We start from the raw sequence: 20,763 nt of genomic DNA, 5'->3' as shown, positions 1-20,763 counted from the left end.
AAGGGATATTCAATGTCTGCTTTAAAAAAAAATATTTCCCCATCTACCCATAGGTGTCCTTTGCAAGGCATTGGAAAACCTCCCTGGTCTTTGTGGTTGAAACTCACTGCTCGACTGAGGGACCTTACTTATATGTGTGGGGTACAGAGATTATTTTTTTAAACGACTACCTCATGTTAAAACACTATTACTGCACACAGAGTGAGTCCATGCAACCTATGTGACTCGTTAAGCACATTTTTACTCCTGAACTTATTTAGGCTTGCCATAACAAAAAGGGGTTGAATACTTGACTCAAGAAATTTCAACTTTTAATACATTTGTAAATTCATTTCACTTTGCCATTATGGGGATATTGTGTGTAGGCCAGTGGGGGGGGGGGGGGGGGAAACGACATGTAACCCATTTAAAAATCAGGCTGTAACAACAAAATGTGTAAAAACAAACATATTCAAGGGGTTGTGAATACTCTCTGAAGGCAGTGTACATGTCAAGTGACCAACTAACTGAACTGCAATCAATGCAAGAGAGAACATTTGATGTCGTAGTTGCATTTAATTTATCTTTTAAGTACACAAAAAAAAAAATCACTAACTATTATACCCTTGAACTACTTGTGCAGGGAAACTGACACACAGTCCTACTTTGACACAGCTAAGTGCTCCAAATGTGCAGTGTTGATACCCTCTTTACTTTAATACGGTACATGACAAAGTTAATTTCCTCTAATATGTATTTCTATGTATGTGTATAAAAAACCTTTTAGCCTAGGCAAAGGCTTCACATTTTACAGTACAGTTAAAACCGACCCTCTGCCTATTCCCATGGTGTGATATTAGTGCCACCAAAAAAAAAAAATGTATCGGGATTTAATTTCCGATGGCACTAACATCGCTCCATATATTCCCACTCACAGATGGGCAAAGTGCTTTTTCCATCAGTCATAATTGCTGTCCAAAAACAACCATAAAAAGGTCAGTCTTTATCATTTGCCATCCAAGCTTCAGCCCAACTGAAATACTGTTCATTAAAATGTCATTAACAATTGTTACAATATTACATAAAAGATACCCCATTCAATATTCATACAATTCATTTACAAAAATCCACACGCAGATGAAATCCCAAACACAATCCTCCAACAACATATGATACAATTATCTTATACTTCAAGAACGCCATGTATTTCCAAGTTTGAGATCTTTGATAAGTGACATAAGTACTACCAAACAACAATTTATGTCAAGATTATTTTAATCCTAAAACATTTACGAGCTGTTATTAAATAAGAACATGTCAAGATAAAGCTTTAGAAATGAAAGGCCTCCTTTCTTGCATCCATCTTGAAGCTGAAAATGTACACCGACACATTCAAAATTCTAAACTTTTACCCAAGGCACCATATGATTCACATAATGTGGTTTGAATGGACTATATAAGGCATTCTGCATCCGTCAGAACAGCTAACTAAAAACTGGACGATATGAAAACAACAGCAGGAGGGACTGTGGTGTGCTTTAAGCGAGTGTAGACTATGATGCATTTGATGAGTATATTATTTTCAACAGGACTATAGAGGTGTCGCCGTATCATTACAGTCAAATGAAGGTGGTTTTGTATAGCTCTACTGTTAGCATGAGGCACAGATGCTAAAGAATAAATGACACAGCATTACTATACATGTAGCACACACCTCTAAGAGCCTTGCGGAGGGGTATAGGGGCAGGTATGTCCAAGGATGTGGACTGTGTGTTGTGCTCGTTGTGGTGGCCAGTGTTCCCAGTAACACCAGATTTAAGAGCTGTGGTTTCCAGTGTTCCCAGTGCCAGCCAGCAGTGTCATGGACACTGGGCCCAGAGTTTGACTGTCCTGTCTGCGGAGGAGGACAGGAAGGAGAGGTCGTGCGTGTGCCACCTACATTGGATGACCTTGTCACCGTGCTCCGCCGCCACCGTCAGAGGAAGCTGCTTCGTCAGGTCACCTGGTGATTCATTAACACACACACACACACACACACACACACACACAGACACCATGAGGCACGTGGCCTCCACACTAACTGTAGGGCTGCATCACCATTCGTCACTCATCTCCTGAAGTGTGCATTAACACATGCCCCGTCATCTATTTGAAAGCTTCACCTGGGGAGTTTGCACCCTTGTCAAATCCATGAGAATGAGTGGGAAAGTGCACACACTTCAGTGCACACTTCAGAGCCATGTAGAGACCGGGGGGGGGGGGGGGGGGGGCAGTCAGGATGATGATGATGTCAACATCTGACTACATGAGCAAAGCAGTCAAGACAAAAAAAACAAACTACAAGTAAACCAAACAAAGGTCTTCACAATAGAGAAAGCTGTTGTGTTACACAGTATATGAAGCACTTGTGTGTTCGCGGATCAGGCGGTACCTTGTTGTGTTTGTGTGTGCGCGAGCGGACCAGCCGGTACCTTGTTGGGTTTGTGTGTGCGCGAGCGGACCAGGCGGTACCTTGTTGGGTTTGTGTGTGCGCAGACCAGGCAATACCTTGTTGTGTGTGCGCGGACCAGGCGGTACCTTGTTGGCTTTGTGTGTGAGCGAGCGGACTAGACGGTACCTTGTTGGGTTTGTGTGTGTACGTGAGCGGACCAGGCGGTACCTTGTTGGGTTTGTGTGTGCGCGAGTGGACCAGGCGGTACCTTGTTGGGTTTGTGTGTGCGTGAGCGGACCAGGCGGTACCTTGTTGGGTTTGTGGTACCGCCTGGTCCGCGCGCACACAACAAGGCTTTGTGTGTGAGTGCGGACCAGGCGTTACCTTCTTGTGTTTGTGTGTGCGCGAGCGGACCAGCCGGTACCTTGTTGGGTTTGTGTGTGCGCGAGCGGACCAGGCGGTACCTTGTTGGGTTTGTGTGTGCGCAGACCAGGCAATACCTTGTTGTGTGTGCGCGGACCAGGCGGTACCTTGTTGGGTTTGTGTGTGCGTGAGCGGACCAGGCGGTACCTTGTTGGGTTTGTGTGTGCGCGAGTGGACCAGGCGGTACCTTGTTGGGTTTGTGTGTGCGTGAGCGGACCAGGCGGTACCTTGTTGGGTTTGTGTGTGCGCGAGCGGACCAGTCGGTACCTTGTTGGGTTTGTGTGTGCGCGAGCGGACCAGTCGGTACCTTGTTGGGTTTGTGTGCGCAAGCGGACCAGGCGGTACCTTCTTGTGTTTGTATGTGCGCGAGCGGACCAGCCGGTACCTTGTTGGGTTTTTGGTACCGCCTGGTCCGCGCGCACACAACAAGGCTTTGTGTGTGAGTGCGGACCAGGCGTTACCTTCTTGTGTTTGTGTGTGCGCGAGCGGACCAGCCGGTGCCTTGTTGGGTTTGTGTGTGCGCGAGCGGACCAGGCGGTACCTTGATGGGTTTGTGTGCGCGCAGACCAGGCAATACCTTGTTGTGTGCGCGCGGACCTGGCGGTACCTTGTTGGCTTTGTGTGTGAGCGAGCGGACTAGACGGTACCTTGTTGGGTTTGCGTGTGCGTGAGCGGACCAGGCGGTACCTTGTTGGGTTTGTGTGTGCGCGAGTGGACCAGGCGGTACCTTGTTGGGTTTGTGTGTGCGTGAGCGGACCAGGCGGTACCTTGTTGGGTTTGTGTGCGCGAGCGGACCAGGCGGTACCTTGTTGGGTTTGTGTGCGCGCGAGCGGACCAGGCGGTACCTTGTTAGGTTTGTGTGTGCGCGAGCGGACCAGGCGGTACCTTGTTGGGTTTGTGTGTGCGCGCAGACCAGGCGGTACCTTGCAGGTCAGTGATGATGACTTTGTTGTCGTAGGAACCCGTGAGCAGATAGTGTGCCCCGGGAGAGAAACGGACAGAGCGCAGGTCGCTGGTGTGTGGGCGGTACGTCTGCACCATCCGGCCTCCTCTGATGTCATAGAGCATGCAGCTGCAGTCCTCTTGTCCCGTTGCCAAGAGACGAGCGCTGGGGTCAACAGCTACCGAGGCCACTGCACTGCCTGAGAACAAACAAGGGTCTGTCCAGTAGGGCACGACGTAGCAAAACTCTTTGCAACAGGAAACACAAACTGATGTTCTTATTGGACAAGTTCTGTTATAAGCTCAACATCTTCACCCTATTGAACTCAACCCATTTGTAACATCTAAGGCTAAGGTGAATGTTAGTCCACTGACAATACTATCAGTGCCCCCTTGTGGGTAAACTGTATCATTACACAGACATATTTTCCAGCCTTCGGCTCAGTCTTGCCCAGGTAGATGAAGAAGACTGGGCAGAAACAGAGTTTTAAAACGGATGCTTATCACCATGTCATCTCCAACTCTTGTCCAGTTGCCTGGTGTGCCAGTCATATTGACAGGGACTAGCAGAATGCCTACCAGAGCCATGCAGGGCTGTCCCCACCACCCTCACACAGCTGGGGACTCTCAGGTCCCAGAAGCGGACAGTCTTATCCTGGGAGCCCGTGGCGATCATCCAGCCACCCCACGTGTACAGAGACAGGATGTGGCCTGGGAGAAGGACACATGGATACAGTATAAACGTCATATTGTTAATGAATTACCGTCATGTGTTTTGAAGGACTCTGTTGCTATATATGACAACTGAAATGCTGAATTGTTTCAATGAGCACTTTGTATCATCTGGTAGGCTGTTTGATTCAGTGTCCTCTGTCTCTGTACAACCCTGTGTGGATGAACCAGTGAGAGCTGGTCAAACTTTTAGCTTTTTGCCATTCTCAGTGCAGGAGGTACATAAAGCCCTGAAATCCTTAAATCAGAGAAAGCCTGCAGGTCCTGAACTTTTGGATCCCTGCTTTTTAAATCTGGCAGCTGATTTCATAGCTGAACCACGTACATCTCTGTTCAATCTAACCATGGAATGTAATGAAATTCCAAAGATCTGGAAATCAGCATTTGTCCTACCACTTTTAAAAGGGGGAGATCCAACTATTTTAAATAATTATAGGCCAATCTCAAAGCTGTCACCCCTGGTGAAAATACTTGAAACCCTTGTAAGTGAACAGTTAAGAGTTTTTATTTACTAACTCTATTTTATCAATGTACCAATCGTGCTTCAGGAATAGCACAATTACAGCAGCCATGAAGGTTTTAAATATCACTGAAGCCATTGACAAACAACAGCACTGTGTCTCACTTTTTATTGATCTCTCTAAGGCTTTTGATACAGTTGATCATGCTACACTAAGGCAGAGATTGTCGAGTGTAGGTCTTTCGGAGCATGCAGTTGCATGGTTTGCTAACTATCTGTCTGATAGAACTCAGTGTACTCAATTTGATGGGCTTATGTCTGTTAAATTGTCTGTCTTTAATGGTGTGCCCCAAGGCTCTGTACTTGGTCCTCTCTTATTCACTATTTATATAAATGATTTAGACAAAATGTCCAAAATGCCCAACTTCATTTTTATGCTGATGATACTGTTATTTACTGTTGTGCCTCGTCTCTTACAAAAGCTTTCCAGAACTTGCAAACTGCTTTTTATACTGTTCAACATACCTTGTGTGAATTGAAGCTTATCCTCAATACTGACAAAACTAAACTAATGGTGTTTTCTAATGCAAGAAATAGACCTCTGAACCTTTCACCTATTACTACCAGGGCAAGGGCAAGGAGATTGAGGTTCTAACCTCATATCTTGGAATTTTAATTGATGACGGCCTCTTTTAAATTGCATATTCAACAACTTACAAACAAATTGAAACTGAAATTTGGATTTTATTTTAGGAATAAGGCCTGTTTTTCTTTTGAAGCCAGGAGGCTAGTATCAGCTACATTTATGCCTTTACTAGACTATGGGGATATTTTATATATGAATGCTCAGTGTTTGAGATCAATTGACACTCTTTACCATGGCACTTTGAGATTTATTTTAAACTGCAAAACCCTTACGCACCACTGCACTTTGTATACCAGGGTTGGCTGGCCTTCTCTAGTCACTCGTAGGCTCAGTCACTGGTATGCTTTTATTTACAAAGCCATTTTGGGTTTATTACCTTTTTATATGGGCATTTTTATTGTTCGGGAATGTGGTGGGTCGTCTCTTCGTTCGCTGGACTTTATCCTGCTAACTGTTCCAAATGTCCGAACTGAATTTGGCAAAAGGGCTTTTATGTACTCTGCGCCATCGTCTTGGAACGCCTTACAAAATAGTTTAAACTGGAATAATTTTTTTTTTCCACCATTGGTGTTTTTAAATCACTGATGAAGGATTTTGAGTCTGATTCCCTGACCTGTCAATGTTTTTAATTTGCTGTTTTATACTCCTGTGAATTCAAATGGTTTTTACTAGATTACTTGTAGTTTTTCATGTTGTCTGTCTGTAATTTGTTTGTAATGACTTGGTGCTGCCTATCTTGGCCAGGACGCTCTTGAAAAAGAGATTTTAATCTCAATGAGCCCTTCCTGGTTAACTAAAGGTTAAGTCAAATAAATACAAATTGGATACTGTCTAAATTAAGCATTTGGAATTTGATCAGTCTGATATTATTATTATTACATTATAATCTCTCTGGTTAAGTGTTAATAGTTAAGTGCTTGTTCAAGTGGACTGTGTGTGTGTGTGTGTGTTTGTACACACACACACACCTGTATGCCCACTGAGAGCGTGCAGCCCCTGTCCTCTCTGGCAGTCAGTGGTGTAGATGTTACAGTCTCCGGCTCCGGCGCTGATCAGGATGGATCCTCCACTCTCAGGACCCTCCATGAACGCCAGGTCTCTGATGGTGCCGTCATGCATACTGAACTCCAGGTCTGGCCCTGCACACACACACACACACACCCTCAGTCAAAACGGCAGGCAGTGTAGCCTAGTTGTTAGAGCGTTGGACTTGTTAATCCAAAGGTTGCAAGATCGAATCCCCGAGCTGACAAGGTAAAATTCTGTCGTTCTGCCCCTGAACAAGGCAGTTAACCCACTGTTCCCCTGAACAAGGCAGTTAACCCACTGTTCCCCTGAACAAGGCAGTTAACCCACTGTTCCCCTGAACAAGGCAGTTAACCCACTGTTCCCCTGAACAAGGCAGTTAACCCACTGTTCTCCTGAACAAGGCAGTTAACCCACTGTTCCCCTGAACAAGGCAGTTAACCCACTGTTCCCCTGAACAAGGCAGTTAACCCACTGTTCCCCTGAACAAGGCAGTTAACCCACTGTTCCTAGGCCGTCATTGAAAATAAGAATTTGTTCATAACTGACTTGCCTAGTTAAATAGAGGTTAATAAACCATTTTTTTTAAAAGATGACAAATGCAGACACATGAAAAATAACACACACACACATACCTGTGGCATTGCAGGTTTCTGCGTTGAAGGGCAGCACTTTGACATATTTATCATTGGAGCCTGTGGCCAGCAGTCGTCCACAGTGACTCCAGGCCACACAGTAGATGGAACCCTTGTGATGCTTGTTCCTTCTGAAGCGCACCACTGGCTGCTTGACTGGGCCCGACCCACTAGAGGGAGACAAATCAACGGGAGAAAACATACAACAATTACACAGCCAATGGGCTTCAGAAAGCTTCATCTGTTTTGCATAAAACCTGCTTCTTTCCAAACACTGTTGGTCTTTGAGATAAACAGTAAGTAGCAGGCATTTGTTCTAGCCTAGCATTAATACACCTAATCTGTGAATCAGGCATGTCAACACTAGGCTGGACCAAACACCTGCACACCCTGTAGTTCTCCAGGACCAGGGGTTTGTGGCCACACCCTGTAGTTCTCCAGGACCAGGGGTTTGTGGCCACACCCTGTAGTTCTCCAGGACCAGGGGTTTGTGGCCACACCCTGTAGTTCTCCAGGACCAGGGTTTTGTGGCCACACCCTGTAGTTCTCCAGGACCAGGGGTTTGTGGCCACACCCTGTAGTTCTCCAGGACCAGGGGTTTGTGGCCACACCTTGTAGTTCTCCAGGACCAGGGGTTTGTGGCCACACCCTGTAGTTCTCCAGGACCAGGGGTTTGTGGCCACAACCTGTAGTTCTCCAGGACCAGGGGTTTGTGGCCACACCCTGTAGTTCTCCAGGACCAGGGGTTTGTGGCCACACCCTGTAGTTCTCCAGGACCAGGGGTTTGTGGCCACACCCTGTAGTTCTCCAGGACCAGGGGTTTGTGGCCACACCTTGTAGTTCTCCAGGACCAGGGGTTTGTGGCCACACCCTGTAGTTCTCCAGGACCAGGGGTTTGTGGCCATTTTGGGTAGGAACTTTGTTAGTTTTGGGACCGGTCTGAGTACAGGTAGTTTGTTACCTTGTGTTGAGGGAGTCTGGGTAAGCACAGACGCGCAGGGTTTTGGAGTTGGAGCCCACGGCGTACAGCGCCCCCGTGGGGTGAAAGGCCACAGCGCGCAACGCCTGCGTGTCCTCCAGACTGTTCACTGCCACAAACTGGGCCTTGGACTTCTCCATCTGAACACACATTATGAATCAAATTGATTTTTAAAGCCTTTTTATATAATGCCTTCAGAAAGTATTCATACCACATTTTGTTGTGTTACAGCCTTAATTCAAAATGGGTTTCATGTATTTTCTCACACCCATCTACACACAATATCCCATGTTTTTAGGAATTTTAGCAAATTTATTAAACATACAGAAATATCTGAATTACATAAGTATTCACACCTCTGAGTAAATACTTTGTAGGAGCAACGTCCACAGAGATTACAGCTTTGAGTCTTTCAGGGTAAGTCTCTAAGAGATTTCCACACCTGGATTGTACAGCATTTGCCCATTATTATTTTCAAAATTCTTCAACCTCTGTCAAATTGGTTGTTGATCATTGCTAGACAACAATCTGCAGGTCTTGCCATAGATTTATGTCAAAACTAACTCGGCCACTCAGGAACATTCACTGTCTTCTTGGTAAGCAACTTCAGTGTAGATTTGGCCTTGTGTTTTAGGTTATTGTCCTGCTGAAAGGTGAATTCATCTCCCTGTGTCTGATGGAAAACAGTCTGAACCAGGTTTTCCTTTAGGAATTTGCCTGTGCGTAACTCCATTCAGTGAATTTTTTCTCCTGAAAAACTCCCCAGTCCTTGACAATTACAAGCATACCCATAACATGATGCAGCCACCACTATGCTTGAAAATATGGGAGAATGGTACTCAGTAATGTGTTGTTTTGGTTTTGCCCCAAACAAACACAAAAAAAGTTACATCGCTTACCACATTTTTTGCAGTATTACTTTAGTGCCTGGTTGCAAACAGGATGCATGTTTTGGGGTATTGTATTCTGTACTTCCTTCCTCAGTTTTCTCCTATCACAGCCATTAAACTCAAACTGATTTAAAGTCACCATTGGCCTCATAGTGAAATTCTTGAGCATTTTCCTTCCTCACCATCCAAAGTGTAATTAATAACTTCACCGTGCTCAAAGGGATATTGAATGTTTGGTAAACTATCTACCAATAGGTACCCTTCTTAGAAAGGCATTTGAAAACCTCCCTGGTATTTGTGGTTGAATGTGTCTTTGAAATTCACTGCTGTAACACAAAATGTAGAAAAAAAGTCAAGAGTGTGAATACTTTCTGAAGGCACTTTACTTTATAAGTAATTGTCACAAAGTTATTCTCAGTAACCTGGACTATACTCAGTAGGAGTGAGTGGACAAACTCCCTACGATGAAGATACCTAGAGAGGAACCAGGTTCAGAGGGGAGGTCCACTCAGGGTTAGTCTCTCAGTCCACTGGAAGCCTACCTTCTGAGAATTGTTGCTGCGCATCGGGGATCCGCTCGAATCATCCTGAAGAGTAGGCAGAGTGGCCCTGTTTCTTTGATCACTGAGGGAATCATAACAGACAGAGTTTATGTTATTGTGTACCAGTGGACTTACTTCAAATCCTCCCAAACAAGGGGACAATAGTGTCTGTATATTGTTTAGAACAGTGGTTCCCAAACTTTCCACCCCTAGTGACCACAAGGAAAACCTTGAGGGTCCCGGTGGATCCTAGTATGTTCCTTAACCACAGGAAGCATTTTAGGAAAAAACAGATTCTAGTCTGGCCCTCTTCGTGACCTCTCACCTCTGAGTGTTCTGGACGGGGGACTCGTTGAAGGAGGGCATGCCCTGAGACCCTGCCATAAGAGGGGTGCTGCTGACCCCTCCCGGCTTGTCCCTGAGAGGGCCTGTCTCTTGGGTGTGGGTACTAGAGTTGGGTCCAGGGGTCCCGTTACACTGCTGGCTCACAGACTGGATCCCCCCCTCTCCCACATTGTCCATTCCCACGTTCATCTCCTCCAGCTTCTGGATGGACCTACACACACACACACACACACACACACGTCATCGATTGGAGTCAATGAAGCAGCTGAGAAATTATACATTATTCCACACTAACTGAAACACAAGCTCATTGAACTACTGTGACACAAATAAATGACTATTTTAGATCCAACACCCCCCCCCAAATTTTTAAAATATTTTTTGTTTAAAAAAATATATATAAACACAAATGGTAATTGGGCAAATGTATTTTTTGAGCGTGTCAAAACCTAATCTACGAATAAAATGATGATAAAAATAACGGATGTATGGATTAAAGAAATAATGTATGCTTGGAGGGATAAAGAAGGATAATGATCGATAGAAAACGAAAGGAGGGATAAAGAAGGATAATGATCGATAGAAAACGAAAGGAGGGATAAAGAAGGATAATGATCAATAGAAAACTAAAGGAGGGATAAAGAAGGATAATGGTCGATAGAAAACTAAAGGAGGGATAAAGAAGGATAATGATAGATAAAGAACGATAATGATAGATAGAAAACTAAAGGAGGGATAAAGGATCATGATTGATAGAAAACTAAAGGAGGGATAAAGAACGAAAATGGATAGATAAAGAACGATAATGATCGATAGAAAACTAAAGGAGGGATGAAGAAGGATAATGATCGATAGAAAACTAAAGGAGGGATAAAGAACGATAATGGATAGATAAAGAACGATAATGATCGATAGAAAACTAAATGAGGGATAAAGAAGGATAATGATCGATAGAAAACTAAAGGAGGGATAAAGAAGGATAATGATCGATAGAAAACTAAAGGAGGGATAAAGAAGGATAATGATCGATAGAAAACGAAAAGAGGGATAAAGAACGATAATGATAGCTAGAAAACAAAAGGAGGGATAAAGAACGATAATGGATAGATAAAGAACGATAATGATAGATAGAAAACTAAAGGAGGGATAAAGAACGATAATGGATAGATAGAAAACTAAAGGAGGGATAAAGAACGATAATGGATAGATAGAAAACTAAAGGAGGGATAAAGAACGATAATGGATAGACAGAAAACTAAAGGATAAAATAAAATAATAGATGAAAGGGTAGAGGTCTGAAACAAGGTATTTTTTAAAGATCTTTTCACTACAAAAACAAAACTGAAAGCTCATGAAAAAGCAAAACAAACAAGAGTCAAATAATACAGATACAGTGGAGCAAAAAAGTATTTATTCAGCCACCAATTGTGCATGTTCTCCCACTTAAAAAGATGAGAGAGGCCTGTAATTTTCATCATAGGTACACTTCAACTATGACAGACAAAATGAGGAAAAAAAATCCAGAAAATCACATTGTATTCACAAAAATTCACATTTTTTATGAATTTATTTGCAAATGATGGTGGAAATAAGTATTTGGTCACCTACAAAAGTTTATCTCAAGACTTTGTTATATACCCTTTGTTGGCAATGACAGAGGTCAAATGTTTTCTGTAAGTCTTCACAAGGTTTTCACTCACTGTTGCTGGTATTTTGGCCCATTCCTCCATGCAGATCTCCTCTAGAGCAGTGATGTTTTGGGGCTGTTGCTGGGCAACACGGACTTTCAACTTCCTCCAAAGATTTTCTATGGGGTTGAGATCTGGAGACTGGCTAGGCTACTCCAGGACCTTGAAATGCTTCTTACGAAGCCACTCCTTCGTTGCGCGGGCGGTAAGTTTGGGATCATTGTCATGCTGAAAGACCCAGTCACGTTTCATCTTCAATGCCCTTGCTGATGGAAGGAGGTTTTCACTCAAAATCTCACCATACATGGCCCCATTCATTCTTTCCTTTACACGGATCAGTCGTCCTGGTCCCTTTGCAGAAAAACAGTCCCAAAGCATGATGTCTCCACCCCCATGCTTCACAGTAGGTATGGTGTTCTTTTGATGCAACTCAGCATTCTTTGTCCTCCAAACACGACGAGTAGAGTTTTTACTAAAAAGTTATATTTTGGTTTCATCTGACCATATGACATTCTCCCAATCTTCTTCTGGATCATCCAAATGCTCTCTAGCAAACGGGCCTGGACATGTACTGGCTTAAGCAGGGGGACACGTCTGGCACTGCAGGATTTGAGTCCCTGGCGGTGTAGTGTGTTACTGATGGTAGGCTTTGTTACTTTGGTCCCAGCTCTCTGCAGGTCATTCACTAGGTCCCCCCGTGTGGTTCTGGGATTTTTTCTCACCGTTCTTGTGATCATTTTGACCCCACGGGGTGAGATCTTGCGTGGAGCCCCAGATCGAGGGAGATTATCAGTGGTCTTGTATTTCTTCCATTTCCTAATAATTGCTCCAACAGTTGATTTCTTCAAACCAAGCTGCTTACCTATTGCAGATTCAGTCTTCCCAGCCTGGTGCAGGTCTACAATTTTGTTTCTGGTGTCCTTTGACAGCTCTTTGGTCTTGGCCATAGTGGAGTTTGGAGTGTGACTGTTTGAGGTTGTGGACAGGGTGTCTTTTATACTGATAACAAGTTCAAACAGGTGCCATTAATACAGGTAACGAGTGGAGGACAGAGGAGCCTCTTAATAAAGAAGTTGTTACAGGTCTGTAAGAGCCAGAAATCTTGCTTGTTTGTAGGTGACCAAATACTTATTTTACACCATAATTTGCAAAGAAATTCATAAAAAATCCTACAATGTCATTTTCTGGATTTTTTTCCCCTCATTTTGTCTGTCATAGTTGAAGTGTACCTATGATGAAAATTACAGGCCTCTCATCTTTTTAAGTGGGAGAATTGGTGGCTGACTAAATACTTTTTTGCCCCACTGTATATGATAGAGTAGGATTGGACTACGATCTTCAGCCAGAGTTGAACGTTTAGTCTTTCAAGCCTCCGACAGTCAAGATGGGAGCCACAAAGCTGGAGCAGAGGGAAGAGGTGACATAATGACAGGTGAAAGAATGTTAAGGTGATTGATGGACAGAGGATGAAAGAATGTATCTGTAATGGAAGGAAGGACTAATTTAGGTTAGAGGGGTTAATGGCTAGATAAACAGGAGGTTGAAGTGGTGGACGCTGGGACCGAGAGACTGAAAAACAGCTTCTATCTCAAGGCCATCAGACTGTTAAATAGCCATTACTAGCCAGCTACCACCTGGTTACTCAACTGGGCACTTTAGAGACTGCTGCCCTCTTTACATAGTCATTGAACACTGGTCATTTTTATAATAACCAAAACAGTAAAAATAAAAATAAATGAATACAATATTAGAACAAGCATTGTCAGAGTCTGGATAGATAGAGATCTATATATGATTGCAAACATCTACAGTTGAAGTCAGAAGTTTACATACACCTTAGCCAAATACATTTAAACTCATTTTTTCACAATTCCTGACATTTAATCCTAGTAAAAATCCCCTGTCTTATGTCAGTTAGGATCCCCACTTCATTTTAAGAATGTGAAATGAAAGAAATAATTCTCTCCACTATTATTCTGACATCACATTCCCAGTGGGTCAGAAGTTTACATACACTCAATTAGTATTTGGTAGCATTGCCTTTAAATTGTTTAACTTGGGTCAAATGTTTCGGGTAGCCTTCCACAAGCTTCCCACAATAAGTTGGGTGAATTTTGGCCCATTCCTCCTGACAGAGCTGATGTAACTGAGTCAGGTTTACAGGCCTCCTTGCTCGCACGTGCTTTTTCAGTTCTGACCACCAATTTTGCCACCCCCGTGCTTCACGGTTGGGATGGTGTTCTTCGGCTTTCAAGCCTCCCCTTTTTCCTTCAAACATAACGATGGTCATTATGGCCAAACATTTATATTTTTGTTTCATCAGACCAGAGGACATTGCAGTGCAGTTGCAAACCGTAGTCTGGCTTTGTTATGGTGGTTTTGGAGCAGTGGCTTCTTCCTTGCTGAGCGGCCTTTCAGGTTATGTTGATATAGGACTCGTTTTACTGTGGATATAGATACTTTTGTACCTGTTACCTCCAGCATCTTCACAAGGTCCTTTGCTGTTGTTCTGGGATTGATTTGCACTTTTCGCACCAAAGTATGTTCATCTCTAAGAGACAGAACGCGTCTCCTTCCTGAGCGGTATGACAGCTGCGTGGTCCCATGGTGTTTATACTTGCGTACTATTGTTTGTACAGATAAACGTGGTACCTTCAGGTGTTTGGAAATTGCTCCCAAGGATGAACCATTCAGTGGTCTGAATACTTTCAAAATTATTAGGCACGGTATAAAAATAATGTGTCATTACATTTTGTTATGTTTATAGCCTTATTCTAAAATTGATTAATTTGTATTTTTTCCTCATCTAAAACACAATACCCCATAATGACAAAGCAAAAACAGGTTGTCATTTTTGCAAGAAAAAAACAACTGAAATATCATATTGACATAAGTATTCAGTTGAAGCCCTTTGGCAGCGATTACAGCCTTGAGTCTTCTTGGGTATGACGCTACAAGCTTGGCACACCTGTATTTTGGTAGTTTCTCCCATTGTTCTCTGCAGATGTATAGGCAGGCTACTTCTCTGTATACATCAATGATGTCGCTCTTGCTGCTGGTGATTCTCTGATCCACCTCTACGCAGACGACACCATTCTGTATACTTCTGGCCCTTCTTTGGACACTGTAACCTCCAGACAAGCTTCAATGTCATTACAACTCTCCTTCCGTGGCCTCCAACTGTTCTTAAACGCTAGTAAAACTAAATGTATGCTCTTCAACCGATCGCTGCCCGCACCTGCCCACCCGTCCAGCATCACTACTCTGGACGGTTCTGACTTAGAATATGTGGACAACTACAAATACCTAGGTGTGTGGTTAGACTGTAAACTCTCCTCCCAGACTCACATTAAACATCTCCAATCCAAAATTAAATCTAGAATCAGCTTCCTATTTCACAACAAAGCATCCTTCACTCAAGCTGCCAAACATACCCTCGTAAAACTGACCATCCTACCGATCCTTGACTTCGGCGATGTCATTTACAAAATAGCCTCCAACACTCTAGTCAGCAAATTGGATGCAGTCTATCACAGTGCCATCCGTTTTGTCACCAAACCCCCATATACTACCAACCACTGCGACCTGTATGATCTCGTTGGCTGGCCCTCGCTTCATACTCGTTGCCAAATCCACTGGCTACAGGTTATCTACAAGTCTCTACTAGGTAAAGCCCCGCCTTATCTCAGCTCACTGGTCACCATAGCAGCAACCACCCGTAGCACGCACTCCAGCAGGTATATCTCACTGGTCACCCACAAAGCCAATTCTTCCTTTGGCCGCCTCTCCTTCCAGTTCTCTGCTGCCAATGACTGGAACAAACTGCAAAAATCACTGAAGCTGGAGACTCTTACCTCCCTCACTAACTTTAAGCACCAGCTTTCAGAGCAGCTCACAGATCACTGCACCTGTACATTGCTCATCTGTAAATAGCCCATCCAATCTACCTCATCCCCATACTGTATTTATTTATTTATCTTGCTCCTTTGCACCCCAGTATCTCTACTTGCACATTCATCTTCTGCACATCTTCCATTCCAGTGTTTAATTGCTATATTGTAATTACTTCGCCACCATGGCCTATTTATTGCCTTACCTCTCTTATCCTACCTCATAGGCACATGCTGTATATAGATTTTTCTACTGTATTATTGATTGTATGTTTGTTTTACTCCATGTGTAACTCTGTGTTGTTGTATGTGTCGAACTGCTTTGCTTTATCTTGGCCAGGTCGCAGTTGTAAATGAGAACTTGTTCTCAACTAGCTTACCTGGTTAAATAAAAGGTGAAATATATATATATATATATTTTTTTAAAGATCCTCTCAAGCTCTGTCAGGTTTGTAATCGTTCCCGTTATGCAATTGTTTCTAGTCACCACCAGATGGCAGTATATAGCCACAAGCAAATTATTTTTCAATTTTACTATTCATCACGACCTCATGTTACCTCAATAACACATGTTTTGTTTTATTTACTACATGAGTGGTCAGTTAGTAGTGATGATGTTGTGATTTGAGTAGAGATGAGCAGAGTTTTGTGACCTACTGGTTAACAAACACTTCTTATTGGTATTACTGCACAATTCCAGCCTAATGACTATTGTTTTACTGTTGGCTGTTTGGGAATCTACTACTTAATAGCTACTAAGCAGTGTGGTAACTACGCAATTGTGTTCATGCTAACATTGTTTAATTGGATATCACAACATGTAATACAATTTGTTTATAAATTGTAGCCGTAATCATTGTTGAAGCCACAACAAACAATCTGTTGCTGGAGAATTCAAATTCATAAATGGAGCTGTGGATCAAAGATCAGGACAGTCAATGAGATCAACATGATAGTTTACATTTTAGACTCAATGACAACAAAAATATATATATATTTTTAAAGTTACAGACTAAATAATTTTCAAACTCAAATAATCTAAATCTGCTTTCAAAACAAATAACATGTTCACTGTGGTTCTTCTTGCAAAGCATGTAAACCTTTTCATCTAACTATTAGTTCATTCGGAAAGTATTCAGACCCCTTGACTTTTTCCACATTTTGTTACGTTACAGCCTTATTCTAAAATGTATTAGATTGCCCCCCCCCCCCCCCCTTCAATCTACACACAATACCCCATAATGACGAAGCAAAAACAGGTTTTTAGACATTTACATTACTACCATTCAAAAGTTTGTGCTCACTTAGAAATGTCCTTGTTTTAGAAAGAAATGCATTTTTTTTTGTCCATTAAACTAACATCAAATTGATCAGAAATACAGTGTAGACATTGTTAATGTTGTAAATGACTTTTGTAGCTGGAAACGGCAGATTTTTTATGGAATATCTACATAGGCGTACAGAGACCCATTATCAGCAACCATCACTCCTGTGTTCCAATGGCACATCGGGTTAGCTAATCCACGTTTATCATTTTAAATGGCTAATTGATTTTTAGAAAACCATTTTTGGTTACTACATTATTCCATATGTGTTACTGCATAGTTTTTCTACAATGGAAAAAAATAGTAAAAATAAAGAAAAACCCTTGAATGAGTAGGTGTGTCCAAACGTTTGACTGGTGCTGTAGGTCTATTTCGGATATTACTTGTTCTGAAATATCTTAAATGTATTTATATTTGACTTATTATTAATTTATATTTTAGTCATTTAGCAGACGATCTCATCCAGAGCGACTTACAGGAGCAATTAGGGTGAAGTGTCTTGCTCAAGGGCATAGACAGATATTTCACCTAGTCAGCTCAGGGATTCGAACCAGTGAGCTTTCAGTTACTGGCCCAGCGCTCTTTCAGTCACTGGCCCAGCGCTCTTTCAGTTACTAGCCCAGCGCTCTTTCAGTCACTGGCCCAGCGCTCTTTCAGTTACTAGCCCAGCGCTCTTTCAGTCACTGGCCCAGCGCTCTTTCAGTCACTGGCCCAGCGCTCTTTCAGTTACTAGCCCAGCGCTCTTTCAGTCACTGGCCCAGCGCTCTTTCAGTTACTAGCCCAGCGCTCTTTCAGTTACTAGCCCAGCGCTCTTAACCACTAATAAGTGGACCATAAGATGTAGAAACTTCTCAGTGAGGTTGTGCTCCCTCCAGGTGTGTGTGTGTGTGTGTGTGTCTAACCTGTTGAGGAACTTCTCAGTGAGGTTATGCTCCCTCCAGGTGTGTGTGTGTGTGTGTGTGTGTGTTGTCTCTAACCTGTTGAGGAACTTCTCAGTGAGGTTATGCTGGGCATCTGGCCCCTCCTGTGTGTGTGTGTGTCTCTAACCTGTTGAGGAACTTCTCAGTGAGGTTATGCTGGGCATCTGGCCCCTCCTGTGTGTGTGTGTGTGTCTCTAACCTGTTGAGGAACTTCTCAGTGAGGTTATGCTGGGCATCTGGCCCCTCCTGTGTGTGAACCCCTCCCTCCAGCAGCATCTGCTGGTACAGCTGTCTCTGCTGCTGCTTCTGTTCCAGGTGCTGCTGGACACGCTTCTTCTGCCTGTAGTACTCCTGGATCTGCTCACCGTCGTGCTGTCGAGGAAGACACACACGCATTTAGAACGATAGACGAATATAGTACACCAAGAACGAAACAAAACCATTATGTCAGGTCATGACGTTACCTCCAAAACACGCGGCAAACTACAGTACAGCCCTCTCAGCAAGGCCTCGAAGCTAATCCACATCAAACACACAACGGGCCAACTCTTCATCTCTCTAATGTGACTCTATGCATGCACAGAAAAATCCAATCTAAAGCTGCTGGGCTTCGGAGATATATTAAAATGAGCAATGAGTGTGCTAGCAGGCTGGCTGTGTCAAGACCAGCCATCAAAGCAGATTGTACACCGCTGTCCGTGACCCTGTGTCGTCAAATTATGGCCCCCGCAGCAGATGAAGCGGTCGGCAGTAGCTCATAGACTCCCCCGTCAGATGACAGGGTGTCTGTGGGGTCGACTCCCCCGTGGACGAGGTCGTTGGATTTATGGGTAACTAAAGTCAGTGGGTGAGGAGATGGGGGTGTGGGGGATACCATGAGAGAGAGACCATATGAGAGACAGACAGAGAAACAAAGAGAGAAACAGAGACAGACAAACAGAGAGAGAAAGAGAGACAGAGACACAGACAAACAGAGAGAGAAAGAGAGACAGAGAAACAGAGAGAGAAAGAGACAGAAACAGACAGAGAGAGACAGAAACAGAGACAAACAGAGATAGAAAGAGAAACAAAGAGAGAGACAGACACACAGAGAGAGACAGAAAGAGACAAACAGAGAGAGAAAGAGAAACAAAGAGAGAGACAGACACACAGAGAGAGACAGAAACAGACAAACAGAGAGAGAAAGAGAAACAAAGAGAGAGACATACACACAGAGAGAGACAGAAACAGAAACAGACAGAAGCAGACAGACAAACAGAGAGAGAAAGAGACAAACAAAGAGAGAGAGAAAGAGACAAACAAAGAGAGAGAGAAAGAGACAAACAAAGAGAGACAGAAACAGAGAGAGAGACAGAAACAGAGAAAGACAAACAGAGAGAGAGAGACAGAGACAGACAAACAGAGAAACAGAGATACAGACAGAAACAGAGACAGAGACAGAAACAGAGAGAGTGAAACAGACAGAGAGAAACACAGACAGACAAACAGAGAGAGAGAGACAGACAGACACAAACAGAGAGAGAGAAACAGACAGACAGACAGAGATCAATATGTATTCCCTTTTATAATGTATGGCCTAATGTTTTTTTCCTGAATGGCCAGATGGGGGTGCAATCTTGTTTGCAGGAAATGACAGAAATACACAGAAATGTTAGTGATGGGCATTTACAGTTATATACGCTGGTCTCGCTAAACCTTATAATCACAGGAAATGCCTTGCGTTGATACAAGGGGTTGAAATTACCTCTTTTTCGTTTGGTGGCCCACCGTCCGCCCCGGGGGCCAGAGGGGTGCGCATGACATTTGGTCCACTGGAGGCCAGAACCAGAACCGGTGGGGCAATCCTGTTGACACAAGGACAAAATATCCACATGGACTATAGGCTTGGCAGGAACAGGTTTACAGTGTCCTCTCCAAAAATGACTATAGGCTTGGCAGGAACAGGTTTACAGTGTCCTCTCCAAAAATGACTATAGGCTTGGCAGGAACAGGTTTACAGTGTCCTCTCCAAAAATGACTATAGGCTTGGCAGGAACAGGTTTACAGTGTCCTCTCCAAAAATGACTATAGGCTTGGCAGGAACAGGTTTACAGTGTCCTCTCCAAAAATGACTATAGGCTTGGCAGGAACAGGTTTACAGTGTCCTCTCCAAAAATGACTATAGGCTTGGCAGGAACAGGTTTACAGTGTCCTCTCCAAAAATGACTATAGGCTTGGCAGGAACAGGTTTACAGTGTCCTCTCCAAAAATGACTATAGGCTTGGCAGGAACAGGTTTACAGTGTCCTCTCCAAAAATGACTATAGGCTTGGCAGGAACAGGTTTACAGTGTCCTCTCCAAAAATGACTATAGGCTTGGCAGGAACAGGTTTACAGTGTCCTCTCCAAAAATGACTATAGGCTTGGCAGGAACAGGTTTACAGTGTCCTCTCCAAAAATGACTATAGGCTTGGCAGGAACAGGTTTACAGTGTCCTCTCCAAAAATGACTATAGGCTTGGCAGGAACAGGTTTACAGTGTCCTCTCCAAAAATGACTATAGGCTTGGCAGGAACAGGTTTACAGTGTCCTCTCCAAAAATGACTATAGGCTTGGCAGGAACAGGTTTACAGTGTCCTCTCCAAAAATGACTATAGGCTTGGCAGGAACAGGTTTACAGTGTCCTCTCCAAAAATGACTATAGGCTTGGCAGGAACAGGTTTACAGTGTCCTCTCCAAAAATGACTATAGGCTTGGCAGGAACAGGTTTACAGTGTCCTCTCCAAAAATGACTATAGGCTTGGCAGGAACAGGTTTACAGTGTCCTCTCCAAAAATGACTATAGGCTTGGCAGGAACAGGTTTACAGTGTCCTCTCCAAAAATGACTATAGGCTTGGCAGGAACAGGTTTACAGTGTCCTCTCCAAAAATGA

The 20,763-nt window shown here is 43.5% G+C and overlaps 1 protein-coding gene across 4 annotated transcripts in view; it reads right to left on the bottom strand.

Annotated features, from left to right (window-relative positions):
- Window positions 1-539: 539 nt before the first annotated feature.
- LOC110528839 (WD repeat-containing protein 47) overlaps window positions 540-20,763 on the bottom strand; it is a 42,207-nt gene continuing 21,983 nt past the window's right edge. For all 4 annotated transcript variants that reach the window (XM_036986095.1, XM_036986015.1, XM_036985987.1 and 1 more), the window contains exons 7-16: window positions 19,598-19,697; window positions 18,053-18,225; window positions 10,011-10,241; window positions 9,686-9,767; window positions 8,236-8,393; window positions 7,275-7,444; window positions 6,582-6,752; window positions 4,355-4,486; window positions 3,757-3,975; window positions 540-1,981 (exon numbers count right to left, since the gene is read on the bottom strand). In XM_036986095.1, the coding sequence (XP_036841990.1) occupies window positions 1,839-1,981; window positions 3,757-3,975; window positions 4,355-4,486; window positions 6,582-6,752; window positions 7,275-7,444; window positions 8,236-8,393; window positions 9,686-9,767; window positions 10,011-10,241; window positions 18,053-18,225; window positions 19,598-19,697 (1,579 nt within the window). In that variant the 3' untranslated portion in view covers window positions 540-1,838. The remainder of the gene's footprint in view (window positions 1,982-3,756; window positions 3,976-4,354; window positions 4,487-6,581; window positions 6,753-7,274; window positions 7,445-8,235; window positions 8,394-9,685; window positions 9,768-10,010; window positions 10,242-18,052; window positions 18,226-19,597; window positions 19,698-20,763) is intronic.

The sequence above is a fragment of the Oncorhynchus mykiss genome, chromosome 1, assembly GCF_013265735.2.
Source record: "Oncorhynchus mykiss isolate Arlee chromosome 1, USDA_OmykA_1.1, whole genome shotgun sequence".
In the NCBI taxonomy this organism is placed as follows: domain Eukaryota; kingdom Metazoa; phylum Chordata; class Actinopteri; order Salmoniformes; family Salmonidae; genus Oncorhynchus; species Oncorhynchus mykiss.
Note: the sequence above shows the minus strand (reverse complement) of the source record. Positions and strands in the feature narration are given on the sequence as shown.